Source organism: Meles meles, chromosome 19, assembly GCF_922984935.1.
Source record: "Meles meles chromosome 19, mMelMel3.1 paternal haplotype, whole genome shotgun sequence".
NCBI classification, from domain to species: domain Eukaryota; kingdom Metazoa; phylum Chordata; class Mammalia; order Carnivora; family Mustelidae; genus Meles; species Meles meles.
The window spans coordinates 57200671-57222036 of NC_060084.1; the positions used below are offsets into that span (position 1 = coordinate 57200671).

The following is a 21366-nucleotide window of genomic DNA, read 5'->3' on the forward strand; positions in this document are numbered from 1 at the left end:
GGGGGGTAGTTGCACAGTCCTATAAAGTCACTGAAAAGCACTAAGTGCCCTTGAAATGAATGGGTTCCATGGTATGCAAATGATACCTGATCCTGTTTGCCACGAACAAACAGAGCCGGGGACAGTGTCTCTGTATTGCCCTTGTGGTGAAGAGTGGGGGAGCGAACCCACGCGATCCCTGTGCGAGGTGCGGCAGGCTCAGGACTCGGGAAATGTGTGTGACGTGATTATGAGCACGTGGTTGAGGTCACAGAGACGAAATGCTCGGCGCAGGGCAAGCCAAGCCACAGGGTTTGATGCGTGGACACCAGCTTTTTGCTTCACAATAATGGCAACCGTTGGGGTGTTTTATCATGTCTTGGGTCTGTCCCTCGTGTCTAGGGCTCAGTCTTCTCGTCTGCGGGACAGGAGGACTGGGCTCCGTCCGTAGGGAACTTTTCTCACTCTAAGTTCTGTGTTTTGTTCTAGGAACGTTTCTCTCTGGATGCAGGAGATCCTCGAGGTGGAGTAAGCCGGCGGGGAGGGGACAGGTGGGGGGAAAGTCGAGGAGGGGTGGGCCGCGGTGCCTCGGGGCTTGGCGACAGGGGTGCAGGTAAGGAGGGGTCCAGCCTGGCTTCAAATCCCACGTCACCAGTCCCCAGCTATGAGATGTTGATCGAGGGACTCCCTCTCCGAGAGTTGTCTTGCCCTTAGAAGTGGTGAGGATATTTCCTAATCCCCAGTGGGGTGGCGAGGATTCCCTGAGATCAGGTCTACACCAGCCTGGGAAAATGATCGTAACAAAGCAGCAACAGCAACGGCTCCCTCGCAGGGGCAGCCGCTGTCTTCAGCCCTCGCCACCAAGGACCCCCGTTGAAGACAAAGAGCTCAGTTCATGGTAGTGATTTCCAAAGTAGGACAAATGACTTAACTTTAGCCCTGTTGTCCCTTCTGTAAATCAGGCAGTGTAATCCCCTCCCTCAATGAGTTTAATCAGTGTGGTTGCGCTGAAAAGGTGTCTGGCCACGGTAGGTGCTCACTAAATGGGGGCCCATGTTTGGATATGGTAATAGGGAGCCACGGAAGGTTCCTGGGGAGGGAGGTAGCTCCGACATCAAGGAAGCACACCCCAGCTCCCCAGCTCTCCACGCCTGGGGCTGTTACAGGCTCTAGTTTGTGGCAGAACTGGTCTCTTTTGGAAACTTTATTTGTGCCAATATTTGATCATTGTCCACGTCCTCTGCTGGCCTGTAAGCTCCATGAGGGCTGGTCCCCAGGTGGTCTCCCTCGTCATTCCGTCCCCCACGTCAAGCCCTGGGTGAAGCGGGCTACCATGGACTGAGTGCTTACTACATGCCAGGCACCACGCCAAGACCTCGGCCAAGGTGTGTTGAATCCCTGACGGGGAACTCTGCAAACCCTGGACAGTCCGCCGTCTCCCTTCCTACACCTGCAACCTCCACATCTCTGGCTTCCTTCCCCCGGTCTGGCTCCTGCCTGGTGTTTTCATCACATCGGGGAACCACCTTCCCTCCCAAAGCCTCTGTGTGCTGCCCTGGAAAACTGGGAGGACCTCACCCCTCTGCTCCTGGCCTGACAGGCATGAAGACACCCAAGTGGTCAGCATCAACCTTTGCACAGGAAAAAGGGAGCCACTGAAGGCGTTGGGGGAAGGACGGGTAACAACAGAAGGAGAGGGGGGCGGTTTAAGGAAGATGGCATGAACACATCTCTCCTCTCCACTCCCTAAGACCTAAATAGACGAGCGAAGAAAAAAACCATTAGAAGGTTTGCAGAAAATGACCCTTTCCACCTACCCCCGATTGCTTGTGGGTTCTCCAGCACGCGGCACCAACCCACCTCACAGCCTTTGACCCTGCTCTGCCCTCCACCTCATTCTTGGTGCAGGTCAAAGGTCACCCTAAGGCCCTCCCTCCCAGCCAGGCCGTGTTCTCAGTAGCCCTAATTAATACCTGGTGGTGTGTCGCGGATGGTTCATTACCTAGGGCAGCCCTGTCCAAGAGAACTTCTGGCAGTGATGGGATGTTCTCGATCTGTGCTGTCCGGGGTAGCCACCAGCCTCATGGGGCTGTTGGCCCCTGGAAACTGTGTGACTGAGAAACTGGATGTTTTTCATTATTTTATTTTAAATGGATTTACTCATTCTAAGTCTAAATGGAAGCAGCCACGCGTGGCTAAACTCATGTGGATCTAGAATTCCGGCTCCTGGGGGGTCTGTGGCTATCTCCTCTCCAGCATCCGCAGGACCCCGCGCTGTGCCTGGTAAATGTCTACAGAAAGCATGCACGCGGGGATCGCACAGGGGCCACGGGGCTCCCCAAAGATGCAGGGACGGGTGGTAACCAGCACTGTCACACTCCCAATTCTTCTCTTGAGTTGCTTGCGGGCTGAGCACCTGCCTCCTGTTCCCTGATGTGGGAATCTGGACCCTTCCTGACCCGAACGCAAGCTCAGAGCCTGTTGGGACAGATCCCGGCTCACCCTAGACCCCCCTCTGGCAGCCCCCCACAGACAGCCTCAGTCTCATGTTTCACGAACTCACATTTATTCACAGACAGACAAAAGGACAGGGATGGACCTTTGCTCACTGGGGACCCCGAGGGTCTGGCAGTTCCAAAGAGGTGACAGTGTCCAGTGTGTATAATGGGAGACAGCCAGGCAGGGGGTCCCCCCCAGTCTGCATCTCTCTGGCCAATGTTCTCTGCCTCCTTTTCCAACTCGTCCTGCCTTCCGACGCCTGTTGGGGCAAGCAGTTCCTAGCCAGCGTGGGGGGTTCCCGGGGGTGGGCGATGGGAGGGAGGGGCGGTCCAGGCCCCCCACCCTTAGTGTTGAGGGCTGGAAGGGGGTGGGCGGGCAGACAGGAGGCGCCTCTACTTCGACTTCCTTCCTCCGTATTGCAAACTGGGAGCCAAACGGAGGGGCCAGGAGTGGGGGCGAAGGTCAGGAGGCCAGGCCTCCCAATCCCCGGAGGTGGGCCTTGCTGTCAATTTCTTCTTCCTCCATCTCGAAGGCTGAGTGGTCTTGGCTGTCGAAACAGGAGGCGCTGAGGAAGACAGGGGGAGCCGGCAGCGCCGGTGGCGACTGGGGTGGGGTCCCCGGGGAGGGTGGCTCTTCCTTGATGTGTGCAATGGGCAACGGGAGCCCTTCCTCCTCCTGCCCAGCTGGTGGGGGCGGCGGGGGCGGTGGGGGCGACGGCGGGGCCTGGGCCTGGAGCGCCTGCAACGCGGCCGCCCTCTCCAGCTCGGCGCGGTGGCAGCGCTGGTGGCGCAGGAGGCTGTAGGCGCGCGAGAAGCGGCGCGGGCAGCGCGGGCACGGGTGCGGGGCCGGGCCTCCCGCGTGCACCTGCGCGTGGCGGGCCAGGTCGGCCAGCCGCTTGAACTCCCTCTGGCAGCGCACGCACTGGAAGGGGCGCGCCCCCGAGTGGGTCACCCCGTGCTGCCGCAGGTGCGCGCGGCGCCGGAAGCCTTTGCCGCACTCGGGACACCAGAAGCGGGGCTCCCCCGCAGGGGGCCGGGCCGGGGCGGCGTCCCCTCCGTTCTGCCCGCCTTCTCCCCCCTCCGAGGCACCCCCGCACTCTGCCCCTTCGCCCCCCTCGGGCCCCTTCCCTGAGTTCCGTCCACCCGGGGCCTTGTCGTCCTTCTTGCCCGCCGGGGGCAGCGGGGCCAGGAGGCTGAGCGCGCCGTGCACGCGGCGGTGCTGGCGGAGGTAGGAGGCGAGGCGGAAGGCCAGGCCGCAGTCTGGGCACACAAAAGGGCGGTCGGTGGAGTGGACCAGCCGGTGGCGGGACAGCGACCAGGGCCTGGCGAAGGCCTTGAGGCAGATGGAGCACTGGTGGCGCTTGGGCCGGGGCGGGGGGCCCCCTTCACCCTCCTGTTCACCCTCGGGGCGCAGACACGGGTGCGCTTTGAGCTCGCCCTTGGTGGCGAAGGCTTCGCGGCAGCGGAGGCACAGCAGCGTCCAGTCGGCCTGGAGCAGGACCTGCTTCTCCTCCTGCCGCCCGGCCGCCAGTGCCAACTCGGCCCTCAGCTCTGCCGCCCCGGCCTCGGCCTCCTCCTCCTCGGACTCCCGGGGTTCAGCGCTCGTGGGGGCCGCCAGCGTGGCCGACTCCCCTGCCGGCCACGTCTCGGGCCACGCGGCCTCCTCCTCCGCGGCCCCCGCTGCGGCGGCGGTGGTGGGCTGCTCCGCACCAGCGTCCTGGGAGCCCCAGCTCGACTCCGCGGCCTCCTTGGCCGCCCTCTCGATGGCCAGCTCGACCTCGCCGCCTGCGTGCTCCTGGGCCAGGTGGCGCCGGAGCTGGGCTGGCTCCGGGAAGGTGCGGGGGCAGGCGGCGCAGCGCAGCGGGGGTTGGGGCCCGTGGCCACGCAGGTGGCGGGAGAGGTGGGCGGGCCGGCGGAAGGCCTTGGGGCACAGGGGGCAGGCGTGGGGTCGGAGGCCTGAGTGGCTCAGCCGGTGCCGGGAGAGGTAGTAGGGGAAGCGGAAGAGGCGGCCACACGTCGGGCAGGGCAGGGGCGCCCGAGGGGCTCCAGCGCCCCCCCTGCCACGGCCCCGGCCTCGACCACGGCCTCGACCCCGGCCCCGGCCCCGGCCACGGTGAGGTGGGCTGCCCTGGGCGGGTGGAGGGGGCTGCGGATCCATTCCTGTAAGGAGAAAGGGGAGACAAGGAGACACGGGTGGGTGGGGGCGTGGAGTGGGTCAGATAAAGGGAGACGTGTGCAGTGAGGCCGGGAGGCAGAGACAGACAGAGATGGAGAGTCCGTGATGGTCAGACGATTAACCAGGCAACGGAGAGAGCCAGCAAGACAGAGCAAAGGCAGAGACCCCAGGGACAGACAGACAGACAGACAGCAGGAGAAGCCATAAAGGCAGGATGGTGGGAGACAGCAGGAGAGAGAGATGGGGACTCCCAGCAGAGACAGAGATGGAGAGAAAACAAAGAGATGGAGAGATGGTGCAAACAGCAGAGATCAGAAGAACCACAGCAGGACAGAGGTAGGGAGAGACAGACAGACAGAGAGAGAGGGGACAAGCCAGAGATACAGACAGAAGAGGAGACAGGGAGACAGTCAGCCAACTGCTTTTTCTCCAGGGGCCCGGCTGGAGAATTTTGGGAGGGGCTGGGAACCAGCCAGTGGTGCCCGAGCGGAGCGGAGGGGGTGGAATTCGACATCGGGAAGGCCAGGAAATGCGTGTGGGTGCCCAGACCAGGGTCTGGGAGACGCTGGGGGTAGGAGAGCTCAGACTCCTGGGCAGGGGGTAGGCTGGGGCCCTGGACTCCAGGGACTGAGAGAGGCGGGAGCTGGGCTTTGGGACCCCAGGTTTGGGAGGTGACTGCCATCCACTCTTATGTGGGGTGTGGGGTCAGGATTCCCGGGTCCCAGGGGCAGAGAGGATTGGGGGAGGGGGCTGGGCTCCTAAAACAAGGGAGAGGAGGGGGCTGGGGGCTCAGCTGCCTGAAGTGTCCACGGAGGAGGGGGCTGAGGGTCCGGGTGCTGGACGCCTGCCCCCAACCCAGGCTTCTGGAGTCCGGAGCCCTAGGTCCCCACTGGGGGCCGAGCTCCCCACTGGGCCCAGCCTGCGGTTCCCCGCAGGCGTGATCAGCAGAATTAGGGCCGCGGGTCGAGGCCTCGCAGATTTCCGAGCCCGGAGCCTGGGGCTTGGCCCTGATCGCTGGGCGCCTGGGTCTTACCTCCGCCTCCTTTGCTCCTTTCTTCCTTCCCCGCGGCCGGCCAAACGCGGACGGTGGTGGCGGGGAGGGAGGGAGGGCCCGAGCGTGGTGGGGGGTGGAGGAGGCTGGGCTCGGTGTCACTGCCTAAGCCTTCCCCCCGGAAACCCGGCCTCTCGACCGAGCCCAAAAGAGGAAAGACCGGCTGGAAGGCCGGAAGCGGGAGGACGAGGGGACCCAGGGGGCGGGGAGGGCGGTAGGCTTGGATTCCTGGGTTCTGCACGGGGAGGGGGCTGCGGGCCTGGGAGGCTGCAAGCAGCTCCCCTCCCCACCCCAGCAGACACACATATTCATTCATTCCTTCAACAAATACACATTTATCAGGCCCTGTCTGTGCCAGGCACTGTGTTGGGCGAGGGGGTGCCAGGGGAAGGAGTCGTGAATGAGGCAGTGGCAGATGCCTCAAGCAAAGTAGGGGCGCTCTGGACTAGAACCCCTGTCCAGCCTTCACTCGGCTGCCTGAGCAAGCGACTGTCGCTTCTCCTAGCCTCAGTGGCCCCTCTACAACAAGCCCGGCAGATATGCATTCGCTCCTAAGAAGAGACCCACAGGTACTGAGCACCCACTGTGCTCCTGAGTCCTTCTGCATGTGTTTTCCCGAATAGCTCCCTGGATCCCAAGCCGCCCGTATTTCCTGAGCACCTACTGTGGGCTAGCTCTGTCCTTGGTGCTGGAGCTGCAGCGGCAGGCTGACGGGGGCTATTGGACTCTGTCTGCAGGAAGCTCACCGTCAGAGGGAGGAGGCAGTCACAGATCCGATCGCCTTCCTGGAAAACGTTCTCCAAGGCAGGAAAGGGGATTGGGTGGGAAGACAGAGAACAGAGAAGGCACTGAGCTGACCTCCCCCTGGGGTGAGAGCAATCCTCAAGGTCTTCCAGGAGGCAACAATGTTTCAGCCGAAACCTGCAGGATGAAAGCCAAGGGTTGGGGATGAGAAGGATGAGCCAAGGGAAAGGAGAGAGACGTGGTGGACACATCTCAAATGCCCGAAACCGAGCAGCCGAAGACTGGTTGTAGAGATAGGCCTGCAGCCTGTCGCTGTTTAAGGTGAAGTACATGCTGAGCACTGTTGGCCAGAGCGTGGGAAACAGGACCTCTCTGTACATGGCTGGGCTAGTGAAATTTGGAACAGCCTTAACACCTGAACAATTCCAGGAATGTGACTGCCAGATAGATCTGCTCAGAAACATGCAAAATGACATCGGTACCAGGTGAATCAGCACCGTATGATTGCACACCACTGCAGAAGACTGGAGATGAGCTAAATTTGCATTCGGAGGGATGACATCATGATTGATCTGCCCAGTGGAATGCTATGTGTCCAAAAAAAAGAAAGAAAGAAAAGAAAGAAACTTGCTGTGTAAAAAAATATGGAAGCGCTCCAAGTGATAACATGAAGGGAAGCGGGGAAGGAGGGGGGGGTTCGGAAAGGAAGGTAGAAAACAGCCTGGAACCTGTTCTAAATGCCTGTGCTTATCAGTGGGTTGTGTCTGGAAGAAGAGAGAGGAAGCTAGCAACATTGTCTGACTCCCAGAACTGACACAGCACTTTATCCTTTTGTACTTCTTAAATTTGAAGCCATGTGAATGCGTTCCATACTCCAGAAAGTAAAGGGGCAAGAAATCAACCGGGGGGGGGGGGAGTGGGTAATAAAAATAAATAAAATGAAAATAAGCAGAAACTTAGTCTTGTAAGCGCTTTACAAATACTAACGCATTTGTCTCTCCTTATAGAGTGGGTCACGCTGTTCTCAGTTTAAGCAGCAGCAAAGTGGGGAACGAAAACATGTCAAAGCTGGTGCGTCTCCGTGAGTCTTTGCATTTCACAAAGAGATGCGAGAAATGACAGGCAAAGAGCATGACTTTTTTTTTTTTTTATTATTCATTTGACAGAGAGAGATCACAAGTAGGCAGAGAGGCAGGCAGAGAGAGAGGAAGGGAAGCAGGCTTCCTGCTGAGCAGAGAGCCCGATGCAGGACTTGATCCCAGGACCCTGGGATCATGACCTGAGCCGAAGGCAGAGGCTTAACCCACTGAGCACCCAAGCATCCCAAGAGTATGACTTTTAAAAGCGCCTGGGCAATAGTACTAATTTTTAAAGGATATTTATGTAGGCGCGAAAGTCTAAAAATATCCATGGAAACAATAAGCACCAAATTCGTGGTAGGAGTTACCTTGTAGCAGGGAGAAGCGATCAGATCCTAAAGGGGCCTACGGAGAGTGAGGTAACTAAACCTCTAATGTTTTAAAGCTGATAGGCAGTATATGGGGGTGGTGGGGGGATAATAGTGCCATTAAGTACATTCTCAATGTCATGCGACCATCCCACTGTCTAGTTTCAGAACTTTGTCATCTTCCCCAGATTTAAGTCTGTTAAGCTGTCACTCCCCATGTCTTTCTCCTTCCAGCTCCTGACAACCAATAATCAGCTTTACCTACGACGAACATTTCATGTCAGTTGAGTCATATAATAGGTAACCTCTTATGACCAGCTCCTTTCACTCAGCGTGTTTTCCAGAATCATCTGTGCTGTGGCATGGATCCGGACGTCATTCCTTTTGCTGGTTGAATAATATTCCACTGTGTGGGTACACTACATTGTACCCATTCATTTGTTCGTGGATATGTGAATAGTGCTCTTGGCTATTGTGAATAGTGCTGTTAGGAATGTTCGTTTATAAGTGTTTGTTTAGACGGTTGTTTTCAGTTCTTCTGGGTGTATACTGGTGGGGTTGGGGGGTTGTTATTTCATTATCTGTATTTTAAAAGCATAACATTTTTTTTCCAAAAAAAGGAAGGGAGGTAGAGAGGAAGGAAGGAAGGCAGGCAGGAAGGAAGGAAGGAAGGAAAATTCAGGAATAAAATGGTGGGAAATAAAGTTTCAAGCAGAGAGAAAAGCATATTGGGGGATGGGGAGAGAGATCTTGTCTTGGGGGAGACTCCAGGCCTTGGATTGGGCCATCAAAGGCAGGAGTGTCGTGGAGAGAGGCCGGGAGCTGCACAAACCACTGTGCTGGCCTCTTAGTCCCGGCGGAATGCTGGACGCGTTCCTGGTGCCCTGAGAAGCCATTGAAAAGGTTTTAAGCTGGAGAGTCACATGATCCGATTAGTGTTTTAGAGAAATTCCTGTGGGACCCGCGTGGAGGCTGGGCCGGATGCAGGGGAGACCTAAGCTGAGAGCAGGGAGGAGGCGGGGAGCAGGCCCAGGTGAGACAGGGTGCCTGGGCAGTGCGGGACTCCGCGGGGCAGTGTGCCCCGGCCGAGGGCGGGACCTAGCGCTGATTGGCTCCGGACTGCACTCCTGGGTGCCAGTCCCCCTGCTGCTGCCTCCTCATTGGCTCTCCTGCCCCCAGCGCCCCTACCGCGGCCAGCCTCTCGCACGCAGAAATCGCATCTTGTGAACCTCCAGTGGCTTCCCAGGCCTTCCTCCCGTGTTCCTCACCCCCTGCCTGTAAGGCTCGATGGGTCTGGCCCCTGGAGCCTCCCTCCACTGGTGACTACCCCTCTCCTGCTTTGCTCCGCGCCAGTCACACCACCCCCTCTCTGCTCTTGGTGGACTCAGGACCTTTGAACATGCCTTTCCCCCCGCTGCCTGGAGTGCCCTTCCCCCTAGATTTCCATCAAGTGTCCCTTCTACCCTACTCCCTCACTTTCTTCCAGACGTCCTCAGAGACAGCTCTCCTGCCCACCCTAGCTAAAACAGCCCTCCTGTCTCCCTGGAGTCCTCACTCTGCCTTATTTTTCCAACCGTACTTATGGCTAACAAACCGGAGGCTCCTCGTGGATTACCCATTGATTGCCTACCTCCCCGTCCCTGGAATAGAAGTTCCTGAGCGCAGGGGTCGGCGTCGCCGGTTTGCTTAAAGGCTTACCTGTCTGCACCCAGCCGAGCCCAGAAAAGTGGATGAGGAGTGAGTGAGGAGGGGTGAGGCTGGGGCTTCAGGAGAGGGTGACTGCCCTGAAGGGAGAAGGCTGAGGAGGTGGGGACATGTGGAGCTCGGCTGCGCGTGCAGGTGGCTGGCTGGACTGGTCAGCGGGGAGAGTCAGCTCCTCCAGCAGGCAGCTGAGAGTCGTCAGCTTCAGCCCAGTAATTGGCGCCCTGCAGAGGCTGAGATCGCCCCCAGAGTGAAATCCTTCCCACCCCTTCGGAGCCTGCATGAGCACATCTATATAATGGGGCCACAGTGAGATGAGTTACGTCTGAGGTCCAGCCTTGCGCGGGGCCCTTGGGAGGCCGGCGGGAGATGGGTGAGTCCCTGTCGCTTTTGTCCCAGAAGAGAAAAGATTGGGTTGGAGGTGAGGTGGGCGGAGCCTCAGCCTCCCGAGGTCCCTATTCATTAATCCCTAGCCTGCGGCCATCTCCTTGACAACCCTGGCTAGCTTCCAGACCCTCGGTGCTTCTGCAGAGCAGGTCTCCAAGTGGGCGGTTCATGCCCCTGGGGCGGTGCCTGAATCGAAGGGGGCGGGTCTTGTTGCTCCAAGACAGGTTTTTTTTTTTTTGGTTTTTGGTTTTTGCCCCAGGGGATGAGTCTGTTTCCTGGTTCCTGGGTGGGAGAGCCGAGAGGAAGTTATCTCTAAGGTTGAGCGTCCCCAGGAGCAGACCTGGAGCCTTCAGATGGGCCACCGTGCATCTCCAGGCAAACATGTCTTCTTGTTTTCTCCCCCCCCAAATATATGTCTCCCTCCTCTAAATTCTTTTCTTGTGAAATAGAAGGCGCATAGGCTAGAAGGGCACAACACAGATGCGCAGCTAATAAATACTTATCAGGAGATCGCCAGATTAAGAAATGGGATGTTAGCTGCCCCAAGGTCACAGAAGGCTTGGCAAGCCCCATTCCAAGCTTAACCTATCCAACCTCGAGAAGGTTTTCTTGCTTTTCTAGGTAGCACACTGGCCACAATACATCCTAAACACTATTATAGTTCAGTTTTGCTTATAAGCGGAATCAACGTGTTGGGCTTTGGGCGTTGGGCTCCTTTATAACTCATTCACGGGACTGTGTGTATCCGCACCCCTTTATTTCACGCTGTATAGTAACCCACACCATAACATGCCACCGTTTATTTACCTGCTTTTTGTTGACGGATGTCTTAGTCTGTTCCGGCTGCTCTAACAAAACACCACAGACTGGCGGCTTATGAACAACAGAAATTTTTTGCTCACGGTTCTCTGAAGGCTGGCAGTCCAAGATCAAGGCACCTGCTTGTCTTCTGCGGGAGGCCCTCTCTTGGGTTTATGGCCAGGGCTTCTTGCTGTGTCCTTGCAGGGTGAGAAGGGCTAGGGGTCTCCCTGGAGCCTTTCAGAGGAGGCACTGGTCCCAGGCGTAAAGACTTAAGCACTCCCCAAAGCTCCATCTCCAAACACCGTCACACTGGGGGTTAGGATTTCAACATAGAGATTTCGATGGGAAAACAAGCATTGGACCACAGCAATGACACTTCAGTTGTTCAGAGTTCAAGGCCGTACAGATTACTGCTGGGAATGTTTAAGTGTGTCTCCTAGTGCAGGCGAAGGAGTTTCTCTAGGGTTCGTGCCTAGCAGTGGGATCGCGGTATCACAGGACACGCACACCTTCAGCTGTATTAGTGCATGCCAAACTCCCAGGCATCTTAAATTTAAGAAGCTCAAAATGGAATTCTTGATCCCCCTAAACTCCTACGGAAACTTGTTCTTCCCCTTTTCTGGTCTTAACACAAATGCTACTACCTAACCAGTCCCTCCTGGTCTCTCTTTCAATTACACACACACACACACACTCACATTCCACCTTCGGAATTCATCTCGAATCCACCACTCCGGTCCAGGCTCCTATGCATCTCTCCTGCTGCCTCCAGTTCCTGCTCGACTCAGCAGCCAGAGGGAACTCTGTAAAGTGCAGGAGTGGCCAAATCCTCCAACATTAAAATCTTGGTGTTCGATTGCCTGGAGAGCACAGTCAAATGCCTCTTGCCCCACTGGGCTCTGTGGGACCTGACCCTCCACCTCCCTTCACGTCTCCCTCCTCGGGGCCCACCCGCTCTCTGGTCTCTCAGCACCCTTCAGGTTTCAGATCAGATGCCGCCTCTAGAGAGATGTCCACGGGACACCTGAATGGAAATGGCAAGCTCACGGGGTCACTCACTTTCTTAACACCTTTCCTCCCCTCCTTCAGCATGCTCAGAACCACCTGAAATTTACTTCCGTTTCTTTACTTTTCTCCACCCCACCACCCAAACACTAAAACATAAGCCCCATGAGTTCTTTTCTTCACCGTTGGATCCCCAGAGAAGATTACAATGCCTGGCTCAGAGCAGCACTAGGGAGAGGAATGTAATCTAGTGCCTAGAAGAAGAGGATGGTTGACTCCACCCAGAGAGGTGAATCCTACTCTCCGGGGTGCATACAGTGTCTAACGCAGACATTTGGTCACCTGGAGGTAGAGTCTAAGATTTAGGGTCTCTCCTTAGGGGTAGACCTTTTCTTTAAGGAGACACTTGGCTTTTAGAAGGCCTGTCTGATGGGATTGATGGTGTCTAAAGGGCATGTCTGGTTCTAAAGGGCACATTCAGTCCACTGGAGGTGGATCTCGTGTTTAAGGGACAGGTTTCCACTGAGATGAAACTTAAGCCATTTCTGATTTTAATGGTTGTGCAGTATCTAAGGGACTCAACATTTGTCAGGAGGGAGGAAAGATCTGCTTCTCTTTAGGGAGCTCATCCTAGATCAGGGAGAAAAGCCCCCACCTCTCTGGAGCCAAGGATCAGAAAACAAGACGGCTGTGACTGACAGGACGAGGTTTATTGGGGCGCTGGAGACATTAGGGAGTGGGACGAGGGGCAAGGTCGAGGCTCACAGGGGGGAACCCCCTAGCCAAGCCCCCCTTCCCCTTGGGGTTGAGAGGAACACAGAGACAGACAAACCAACAGAGATGGAAAGACAGGTGCTACAGCAGAGCGGGAGGAAAGCCCCAGTGTCCACCACTTCCCACTCAGATCTGAGTTCACAGGATGGGGAATGCTGGGGACTGGCCGGCACTCTAATGTCTGCCATATTGGCCTAAGGAGCGTGGGGTACAGGCCACAGTCTAGACCAGCCCATTCCAGTGGACAGGGGTGCGTATCTGATTCAGTTCATTCTACTGGGCAGGAGGGATTTCAAACCAGCCTATTCTAGTGTTTGGGATGGGGAAGATTAGGGTGGATCCATTCTGCCCTGGGGGGAGGGAGACCTAATTGGGGAGGGGTTTTCAGGGCAGGGGCATCTACCCTGGTCCTCTTTCAGCATGAGGAATGAAATGGGGTGGGCGGGGGGAAGGCAGATTCCGGCTATATCCATTTTTGGAGGGCACCAGTGACTGGTGGGTAGCATTTGGGGGGATCCAGGGAAATTCAGGGACATGGTCCCCCCACATTCTCCAGATCAAGGTCCTTGGGAATGATGGCTCTTGGGGAGAGGGGCAGTCTTCCTTGGGGGAAGGATGCCCATCTCTTATCACTAGGGTCCTCAAGATGAGAAGTACTTGCAGACACCCATATCTCGTGGCTACATCCCCACCGCTCTGGGAAGCCTTTTGATTTGGGGGTGCTCAGGAGTCTCTTCCTAGGTCCGGGACCTTGCAGCTGAGGAGTCTCCCCGGTCTGTTTGCTGCCCCCAGCTCAGGGGCCCGTGCAGGTGTCTGGTGGCCCCCTATCTCCAGCCGGGGTCCCCTGACGGCGGGGCCCTGAGTGCGGCCCCCGAGGAGGGGCGGCGGGGCAGCCTGCGGCGTCAGTCCATGCCGCGGTGCAGCTTCAGGTGCCGCGAGAGGTTGCTGAGTGTGATGAAGCCCTTGCCGCAGATGTGGCAGGGGAAGGGCCTCTCAGTGCCGTGCAGCAGCCGGTGGCGCTTGAGGTAGCACTCGTGGCGGAAGAACTTGCCGCACTCGAGGCACGGAAACGGCTTCTCGCCCGTGTGCACCAGCACGTGGCGCTCCAGGTCGCGCGGCGAGCGGAACAGCTTCTCGCACTCGGAGCAGCCGAAGATCTTCTTGCCCCGGCCAGAGCCCGACGCGGCCTCGCCGGACGCGGGCTCCCCCTCTGGGGCCGCGGGCACCGCCTCCGCTCCGCCGCCCTCGCCGTGGCTCGCCCGCCGGTGCTCCTCCAGTGCCGCAAGCGCAGCGTACAGGGCCCCGCAGTGGCCACAGCCGTACGTGGCAGGGCCCGAGTGGGCCTCCAGGTGGCTGGCCAGCGCCGCGGCCGACGCGAAGAAGGTCCCGCAGTCGCACTGGTACAGGGTGTCTTCGGACGCCTCAGCCGCGGCCGCGGGGGCAGGGGCCTCCCCGCCGCCTTCCGGGAGCAGCCCCGCGAGCTCGGGCACGCCGCCCCCCACGCGGCCCAGGAGCAGCCCGCCGTCCCAGGCAGCCTGGGCATCGCCAGCCTCCGCCGCGCCCGCGACGTCGCCGGCCGGGTCGGGCCCCACACTGGCCCCAGGGGCCCAGGCCTGCACGGGGGTTGCGCCCGGGCCCTGCAGGTCGTGCGTCAGCTTGTGCCGCTCCAGCAGCGCGGGGGCGTTGAAGTCGCGCTCGCAGCGCGGGCACTTGAAGGGCTTCACGTCGGTGTGTGCCGCCCAGTGGGCTGCCAGCTCGCGGCCATGGTCAAAGCGCCGCGCGCAGGCTCCACACGCAAAGGGGGGCAGCGAGGCGGCGGCGGCCTCTGCCAGCCCCCAGCTGCCCGGACCGGCACCTGGCCCCTCTGGGCCCTCGCCACCACCGGCCCCCGCGCCCCCGCACACCGAGCAGGGCCCCACATTGCAGCAGACGGAGCAGGGCGCGCTCAGGGCCGGCAGGCCTGGGCCGGGTTGCAGCGGGGACGGGAGCACCCCACGGTGCTGGCGCTTGAGGTGGCGGCCCAGGCTGGAGCGCGAGGAGAAGCGGAGCTCACAGACCAGGCAGCAGTAGGGCTTCTCACCAGTGTGGACGACCTGGGGGGGGGGGGGGGGGGCGGGACGGGAAGGAGACCACAGCATCAGGGCTGAGGGTCTAGCCTGCCATCCCTGCATTCCCAGAAGGACGCGGCCCAAGCTCCCTGCTGTGTCTACAAAGCCCCATCTGGCTCCAACCCTCTCACTTGTCTCCTCTAATTTGGGTCATGCCAGCATTCTTTCCATCCTTGCATTCTTCAGGACCTTTGCACATGCTGTTCCTTAAGGGGAAGATTCTTCCTCCTGGTCTTCCTGACTAACCCTTACTCATTTTCAAGAAGCCCACCTAGGAGACTGGGACTCCCTGGGAGAGTGGCCAAATACTAAGGCTCTTAACACTAACAAACCTGGGTTCGAATCCCAGCTCTGCCTTTCACTCTCAGTGACAAGTGGACAAGTAAACATCATCTCTGGGACTCTGCTTTGCTCCTCTGTAACATGGGCACAATAAGACTTACCACCTCACAGGGTTCTTGTGATGCTAGGGTAAAATCATCACTAAAGAACGACCCAATCCCTAGAAATTAGAATTATGGCTGACAAACTTTCTGATGTCCTCTCTGGCAGTGGATGTTGGGAAAAGGTGGAGAGGAGCTTTAATAATCCCGCAGGGTGGGAGGTGGCTTTTCAAGGTTTGCTCTCCAAACTTCTAGAGCAAACACTGTCCAAAACACTTTCTGCAATGATAGGAATGTTTTATATCTGCCACTGACCAATGTGGCAGCCACCAGCGATTTACGGCTCTTGGGAACTTGAAATATGCCAGTGTATGGTGCAAGACTGTGCCTTACAGACATTGGCCTTTGCCTGGGAGTCGCAGAGACAGACTTTGAGCGACAAGTCCTTTTGACTGGTAGTGCCTTCCTGGAGAACTGTAAGGCTAAATCAGAGATCACAGTGCTCTATGCTGCCCAGTGTGGAGCCCTGTGGCTCCAAGGGTGTGTCCAGCCCGGGGAGGCCAGCCTGGGTCCAGCCTGCAGGACTCACCTGGTGGTGCAGTAGGCCGGTGGAGTCTCGGAACCCTTTAGGGCAGGCAGAGCAGCGGTAGGGCCGCTCGCCGGTGTGCGAACGCAGGTGGTTGGCCAGGTTGAAGCTGTGTTTGAAGCCCTTGCCACAGCGTGGACACGCGTGGGGTTTGAGGGCAGTGTGCCGGGCGAAGTGACGCCGTAGGTCCGAGCGGTAGCGGAAGCTCTTGCCACACTCACTGCAGTGAAACGGAACCCGGGGAGCAGCAGCGGGAGGTGCTGGGGCCGGGGCAGGGACGGGGGGCACCGGCAGCGGGGTATCAGCCATGATGGCGTGGTGGGAAGGCAGTGGCGAATGGAGGCTCTCTCTGGAGCAGGGAGGAGACAGGGAGGGCAGGTGGAGTCAGCGTCCCAGGAGCCCTCTCCATCAGGCTCCCTGGACTCACACCCACTCTCCGTCCCCTGGAAACCCTTCCCACTTCCCTCCAAGCCCCACCCACCATCCTGTGAGCCCCTCCGACTCTCCTACAAACCCTTCTCCCCGCTCCTCTGGCAATCTTCCTAATCAGTGCCAGGTGGCTTCCACCCTACTGGGCCGTTTTTATGCCTCTCCCCTTCTTTTCCGAGGGACTCCCCACTCCTCTCTAAACCCCGCCCACTGTTCGCCCCACCTACTCCTCCCAAAGTCCCCACACTGTTCCCGAAGCCTCTTGTATTCCTTGACAAGACCCTTCCCCTCTGAAAGGCCCTCCCACTCTTCTTCAAGAGCGAAGACCATCTTCAGATAAAGATTCACATTCCTAGGGAAGGAGAGGACAGAGATTTGGGGCCAACTGCACCTGAGTCAACCTTTCAGGGCGACCATAACCCGTCCTGGAACCTCCTGCATCTGCCCATCTGCAAGTGCGGGAGGATGGGAGTACCCACCTCAGGGAGTGGAGGTGAGGACCACGCAAAACTGGGGCAGTGCACACTGCACGCTCACTTAGGCAGGGCACACAGCAAGGGCTCTACAGGCAAGCTGCTCTGATTACTACTAACCGCCATCTGAGCTTCCTACGTCCCACCATCTCTTTCTTCTCTGCTAAGGTCTGCCTCCAAAATGCCACTCACTCGTTTTTCCTTGAAACCTAGCCTGGAAGGAAGCCCCGTCCTTTGCAAGACCCTCCCCTCAACCCCTTGTTCTCAGCCTTCCCCTGGGAGCCCCTCCCCCCTCTAAGTCACCGCACTTACATTACGAAAACTTATTATTTCCACTAAGACTCGCCAAACTGCACACCTCAATCCCATCACCTCACCGTGCCTACTCCTAGACCAACTACGCCCCTTCTACCCAAAGCTGCGCCCACCTTCGCCTTGGGCCCCATTTCCCCACTCAGCCCCAAGTAGGTCCCTTCCATCCTTCAAGCCCAGCCCATTTCCATTCTAAGCCACGCCCACTCAGAAGCTCCTCCCCGCTATTGCTCCGCCCCCGCCACAACGAAGCCCCGCCTCCTTCCCACCAAGTCGCCTGCAGGGCTTCCCGCCCCCCCCCCCAGTCGGCTCTGGGACTGAGGCCCCGAGTACCGGCCTTTTGTGCCCCTCCCCCCTGTCCTTAAAAGGTGCGGCCTGGGGCACCCGGGGCGGGAGCAGGTCAGGCGGGACCCGCAGCCGGGCGAGTCCACCTTGCTCGTTCGCAGCCGGGGTTCTAGAGCCCTGGGGCGGCCCCAGGAGGCCGGGAAAGTCAGTCGACTTTTCTCTTTAATTACTTACACCTCCCTCTGGGCGCCGACATTTTGGGCAGCGGGGGTAGCGTCACTTCCACCCGGGGGCCCCTCGACTTCCGCCTCGGCTCCCTTCTCCCCCACACTCCTCCTTTCTCCCGCCCCCTTGGCTTCCTCCCACCCCCACCGCCCGCCCTTCCCCATTTCCCGGCCCATCCCCTAGCACTGGAGGTTGGGGAAGCTAGGATGGCGCCATCTTGGGTGAGGGCAGGGTGGGGGCGGGGCCTATGGTGACGCCTGGCGCCATACAGACTAAGGGCAACAAGCTCCCCGCTCGGCCTCTTCCCCTCCGTGCCTGCCCTGACGGGTGTTAAACGTAAATCACGGCGTATTTGATTCCCTTTTTGCAGGCTCCGAATCTCCCTGGTAGAGTTGCGTCGGGATAAAAGGAAAATCGAAGTTCGGCCACTGTGGTAGAGCTCGGAGGAAAGAGCAGGTTCCATCTTGTCCTCCCTCCGGGGGGTTTTGAAGCCTATCAGGCGCCATGTTAATTACGGGAACAAACAGCCATTTTCCTGCTCCTCATCCTCGCGGTACCTGTCTTTGATTGGGTCACCCTGCTGGGTGCTTTGTGGGAGAAAAGATTTCTGCGTGGTTGGGAATGTGTTGGTGGGATTATTTCCAGCTCGGGGCCAGTGAGGGCGACAAGCGCGCAGGCGCGTGTTCTCTGAGCGTACGTGACCGGTCCTTAGGACCCAGCGCGTCCTCTTTGTCTCCCGCGGGCGCGGGCCCGACGGAGGGTGGGGGGAGGGAAAGGGGGGCGGGGCCGTCCCCGCGCGCGCCGCCGAGGGGCAGGGCCCCCTGGCCCCCGCCCCTTCCCACGCGCCGGCCCTGTCGCCCCCGCGCGCGCACACTCGCGAGCCCAGGCGACATGCAAATGAGGTACCCGAGAGGCGGGGGTCCGGGCGGGGAGAGGGGAGCGGAGGGAGGGGAGGCCCGGGGCCGCGCGCTCCCGGAGCGCGCCCCCACACCTGTTTCCGCGCCCGCCGCAGCGCGCGCGCCGACCTCGCGCCCCGCGGAGTCGGCCCGGGCGCGCGCGCGCAGACCCCCTTCCTGGCGGCCCTCGTCGTCCTGCGGCCCGCGCGGCGCTCATTGGCCGCCGCCCCCGCAGGGCCCGCCCCGCGCGCTCGGGCTGGCAGGCGCGCGCCTGCACAGGGGTAGCGGAGGGGCAAGGGGCGAGGGCACTGTTCCAGAGACCCGGGTTCTCTAGTCCAGGCCCTCCCAGCGGAGCGAACCTTGTGATCGTGGAAAAGTGGTGGCCCCTCTCTGGCCTTCAGCCTTTGTTGCCTGGTCCAAGGGGGTGCACTGGCACCTGCAGCCCCAGCTGTTAGCGGCACGTCTGCCTTTCTCCCGCTCCCCTTCACGACACCCTAGCTGGGTCTCGTGGTCCCAGGCTCCGATGACGGAGGTGGTGGGTCTGGTTGTGGTGGTGGTGGCGATGACGGTAGTTTATTGAGTGCTTACTATTACCGACCAACAACACTGCTGTATCTGTTTGACCCAGGTGGAAACTGGCCCAGAGAAGCAAAGTCACTTGTTCATTAGCGGCAGAGCTGGAGTCTGCCCCAGGTGTGAGGGACTCCATGAAGTCCCCTTGTCTCCTTGGGTCCGTGTCTTTTCACTCCCTGGACCTTTGGGGTCCTTGAGATCTGGTTTGAGTCTTGGTCCTGCTGCTTACTGGCAGAGAGGGCTTGGACAACTGACTTGGCTTTCCTGTGCCTCCGTTTCCCCAGTTGCAAAGTGGGGGTGATGTACCATTATTCAGAGGGTTGGTGTGAAGGTTAGCCACTCACCAGGATATCTCGAGGCACTGGTGTGCACTGAGCACTCTGTGTGATATCCTCATGACATGTCTGTGTGAATAGGTGCAAGCATTCTTCCTGTTTTGCAAAAGGCTTAACTGAGGCTCAGAGAGATGAGCACTTTGTCCCCAGAGCACACAGAGACTGAGCGGCAGACCTCGGAACTGAACTCAGAACTCTGACTTGGGAGCCCACACTTAACAGTTCTGGCACATTTCTTCATCCATGACTCGGAGCCAAACATCAGCTGCGACCAGTCCCTTTCTTCTTCTAGTCCTGAACTCCCACTCCTCTCACTCTGCCAATCAGAAGCGGCACAAAACATCTCTGGGCCTCCATGGCTCACGTTTAGTGGGCTCTTTGCTTTGAGGATCGAAATACTTGCCCCTACCCTTAGTTGGACTCTATTCTATTCTCCCATGAAGATTTTTTTTTTCTTTTGGCTCAAGTTGACCCTGAACTTCTAAGACAAGAGTTAGGGAGGCTTAGGGCACACCCGTGTGACCTCTGTACCAACTGGTACAGAATTGCCTTGCTGTTTTACCCACCAGTGTGGCTCTAACTGTCCAGGTGAATGTCCACCATGCCCAGGTGAAGAGACACAGACCAAGGGATGGGCGAGGTGTTGGGGTACAAGGGATGCTCCAGACCCTCCCTGCACTGACCGCTGCCCCCTCTCTCCTCTTAGCCCGGCTCCAGTGCCCAGACCCAAGCCCCCCACTGCTCAATGGACACCCCCAGCCCAGACCCGTTGCCTTCGCCTTTGCCGGGGGAGGAAGAGAAACCTCTGGCTTTACCTCCTCCTGTTCCCCGGGGACGCCGAGGCCGGCGTCCCGGGGGGGCCACCTCCTCGAATCGGACACTCAAGGCCACCCTCCCTCGCAAGCGGGGCCGCCCCACCAAGTCAGGGCAGGAGCCCCCGCTGGCACAGGGGGTGACAGCCCCTGTGGGCGGCGGCAGTGGCAGCGACCTCCTGTTGATTGATGATCAGGGTGTGCCCTATACGGTCTCTGAGGGGTCAGCGGCAGGTTTGCCTGGGGGCTCTGGCCCTAAGAAGGCCCCGCACTTCTGCCCTGTGTGTCTGCGGGCCTTCCCTTACCTCTCCGACCTGGAGCGCCACAGCATCTCGCACTCAGAGCTGAAGCCGCATGAGTGCAAAGATTGCGGCAAGACCTTCAAGCGGTCCAGCCACCTGCGGCGGCACTGCAACATCCATGCCGGCCTCCGGCCCTTCCGCTGCCCACTCTGCCCTCGCCGCTTCCGCGAGGCAGGCGAGCTGGCCCACCACCACCGTGTCCACTCTGGGGAACGCCCTTACCAGTGCCCTGTCTGCCGGCTGCGCTTCACGGAGGCCAACACGCTCCGGCGCCATGCTAAACGCAAGCACCCTGAAGCCATGGGGGTGCCCCTGTGTTCCCCTGACGCAGGGCCTGAACCACCGTGGGACGACGAGGGCATTCCAGCCACGGCGGCGGCCGAGGAGGAGGTGGAGGGGAAAGAGCTGGCTTAACCCACACCCTGGGCCACCGCTGCCCGGGTCAGATGTAGAGCTGGGGTTTCAGCTGGTGCTGAGCCTGGGCAGGAAAGCTGGGACACCCTCATACCTGGTGGTCTTCCCGTTGTGGGAGGGGGTCGAGGGCGAGGACCTAAACTCCTGGGTCCTGCTGCCTTCTGCCACCCTCCCCGGGACTGACAGGCCCCTGGGGGCAGGGACCTTGGAAATAAATCTCTGCCTACTGGCTTCTGTGTGTAATCAGTGTCGGTACCAGGGCTGGCCCTTCCTTCAAATGCCTTCCCTTCCCTATGCCACCCTGATGGGAGTGCATGGAGTTTGGGAGAACCCATGTCATGTGCCTTGTTATAACGCTTGGCGCTGAGGGCGGTCTTGGAGGAAGTCTTTGTCCCTTCTCTCCTCTCCATCTGACCTCAAAGGACTCTCTGTAAATATCCGCTCTGAGTGAAACACTGCCCCTCTGTGCAGACGTGACTTTAGGTCTTCATCCCCCATTCCAGCCAGATTCTTGGAAATCCTGCACCCTCTACCTTGCCCCATCTTTGTCGTGACACCGTAAGGAAATACGGAGTTGAGGGTTGTGAGCAGACCCTACACTTTGGTAAGGCTAGAGGCGGGGACGGGAGGGGGCGGGGCTAAGGAAGCAGGAGGCAGGGTTGGGACCGAG

General features: G+C 59.2%; 3 protein-coding genes across 3 annotated transcripts; 1 reads left to right on the top strand and 2 right to left on the bottom strand.

Annotated features, from left to right (window-relative positions):
- Positions 1-2528: 2528 nt before the first annotated feature.
- ZNF579 (zinc finger protein 579) lies at positions 2529-5789 on the bottom strand. The gene is made up of 2 exons (XM_045987089.1): positions 5687-5789; positions 2529-4637 (listed from the first exon to the last, which is right to left on the bottom strand). The coding sequence occupies exon 2, from the start codon at positions 4633-4635 to the stop codon at positions 2941-2943; it is 1695 nt and encodes a 564-aa protein (XP_045843045.1). The 5' UTR covers positions 4636-4637; positions 5687-5789; the 3' UTR covers positions 2529-2940.
- Positions 5790-12414: 6625 nt separating this feature from the next.
- On the bottom strand, positions 12415-17540 carry FIZ1 (FLT3 interacting zinc finger 1). Its single transcript, XM_045987085.1, has 3 exons — positions 17374-17540; positions 15644-15989; positions 12415-14656 (listed from the first exon to the last, which is right to left on the bottom strand). Exons 1-3 carry the CDS (start codon positions 17538-17540, stop codon positions 13466-13468), a joined length of 1704 nt encoding a protein of 567 aa, XP_045843041.1. The 3' UTR covers positions 12415-13465.
- Positions 17541-18127: 587 nt separating this feature from the next.
- ZNF524 (zinc finger protein 524) lies at positions 18128-20927 on the top strand. Its single transcript, XM_045987127.1, has 2 exons — positions 18128-18266; positions 19875-20927. The coding sequence occupies exon 2, from the start codon at positions 19914-19916 to the stop codon at positions 20694-20696; it is 783 nt and encodes a 260-aa protein (XP_045843083.1). The 5' UTR covers positions 18128-18266; positions 19875-19913; the 3' UTR covers positions 20697-20927.
- The last annotated feature ends 439 nt before the right edge of the window (positions 20928-21366 follow it).

Excerpts from the sequence above, each read along its gene's own strand:
- ZNF579 (XM_045987089.1), bottom strand. The coding sequence starts at position 4,635 with ATGGATCCGCAGCCCCCTCCACCCGCCCAGGGCAGCCCACCTCACCGT.
- FIZ1 (XM_045987085.1), bottom strand. The coding sequence starts at position 17,540 with ATGGGCCGGGAAATGGGGAAGGGCGGGCGGTGGGGGTGGGAGGAAGCC. Across the intron at positions 15,990-17,373 it reads GTCGGCGCCCAGAGGGAGGT|AGAGAGCCTCCATTCGCCAC; the intron begins GTAAGTAATTAA and ends TCCCTGCTCCAG. Across the intron at positions 14,657-15,643 it reads CCGGCCTACTGCACCACCAG|GTCGTCCACACTGGTGAGAA; the intron begins GTGAGTCCTGCA and ends CCCCCCCCCCAG.
- ZNF524 (XM_045987127.1), top strand. The coding sequence starts at position 19,914 with ATGGACACCCCCAGCCCAGACCCGTTGCCTTCGCCTTTGCCGGGGGAG.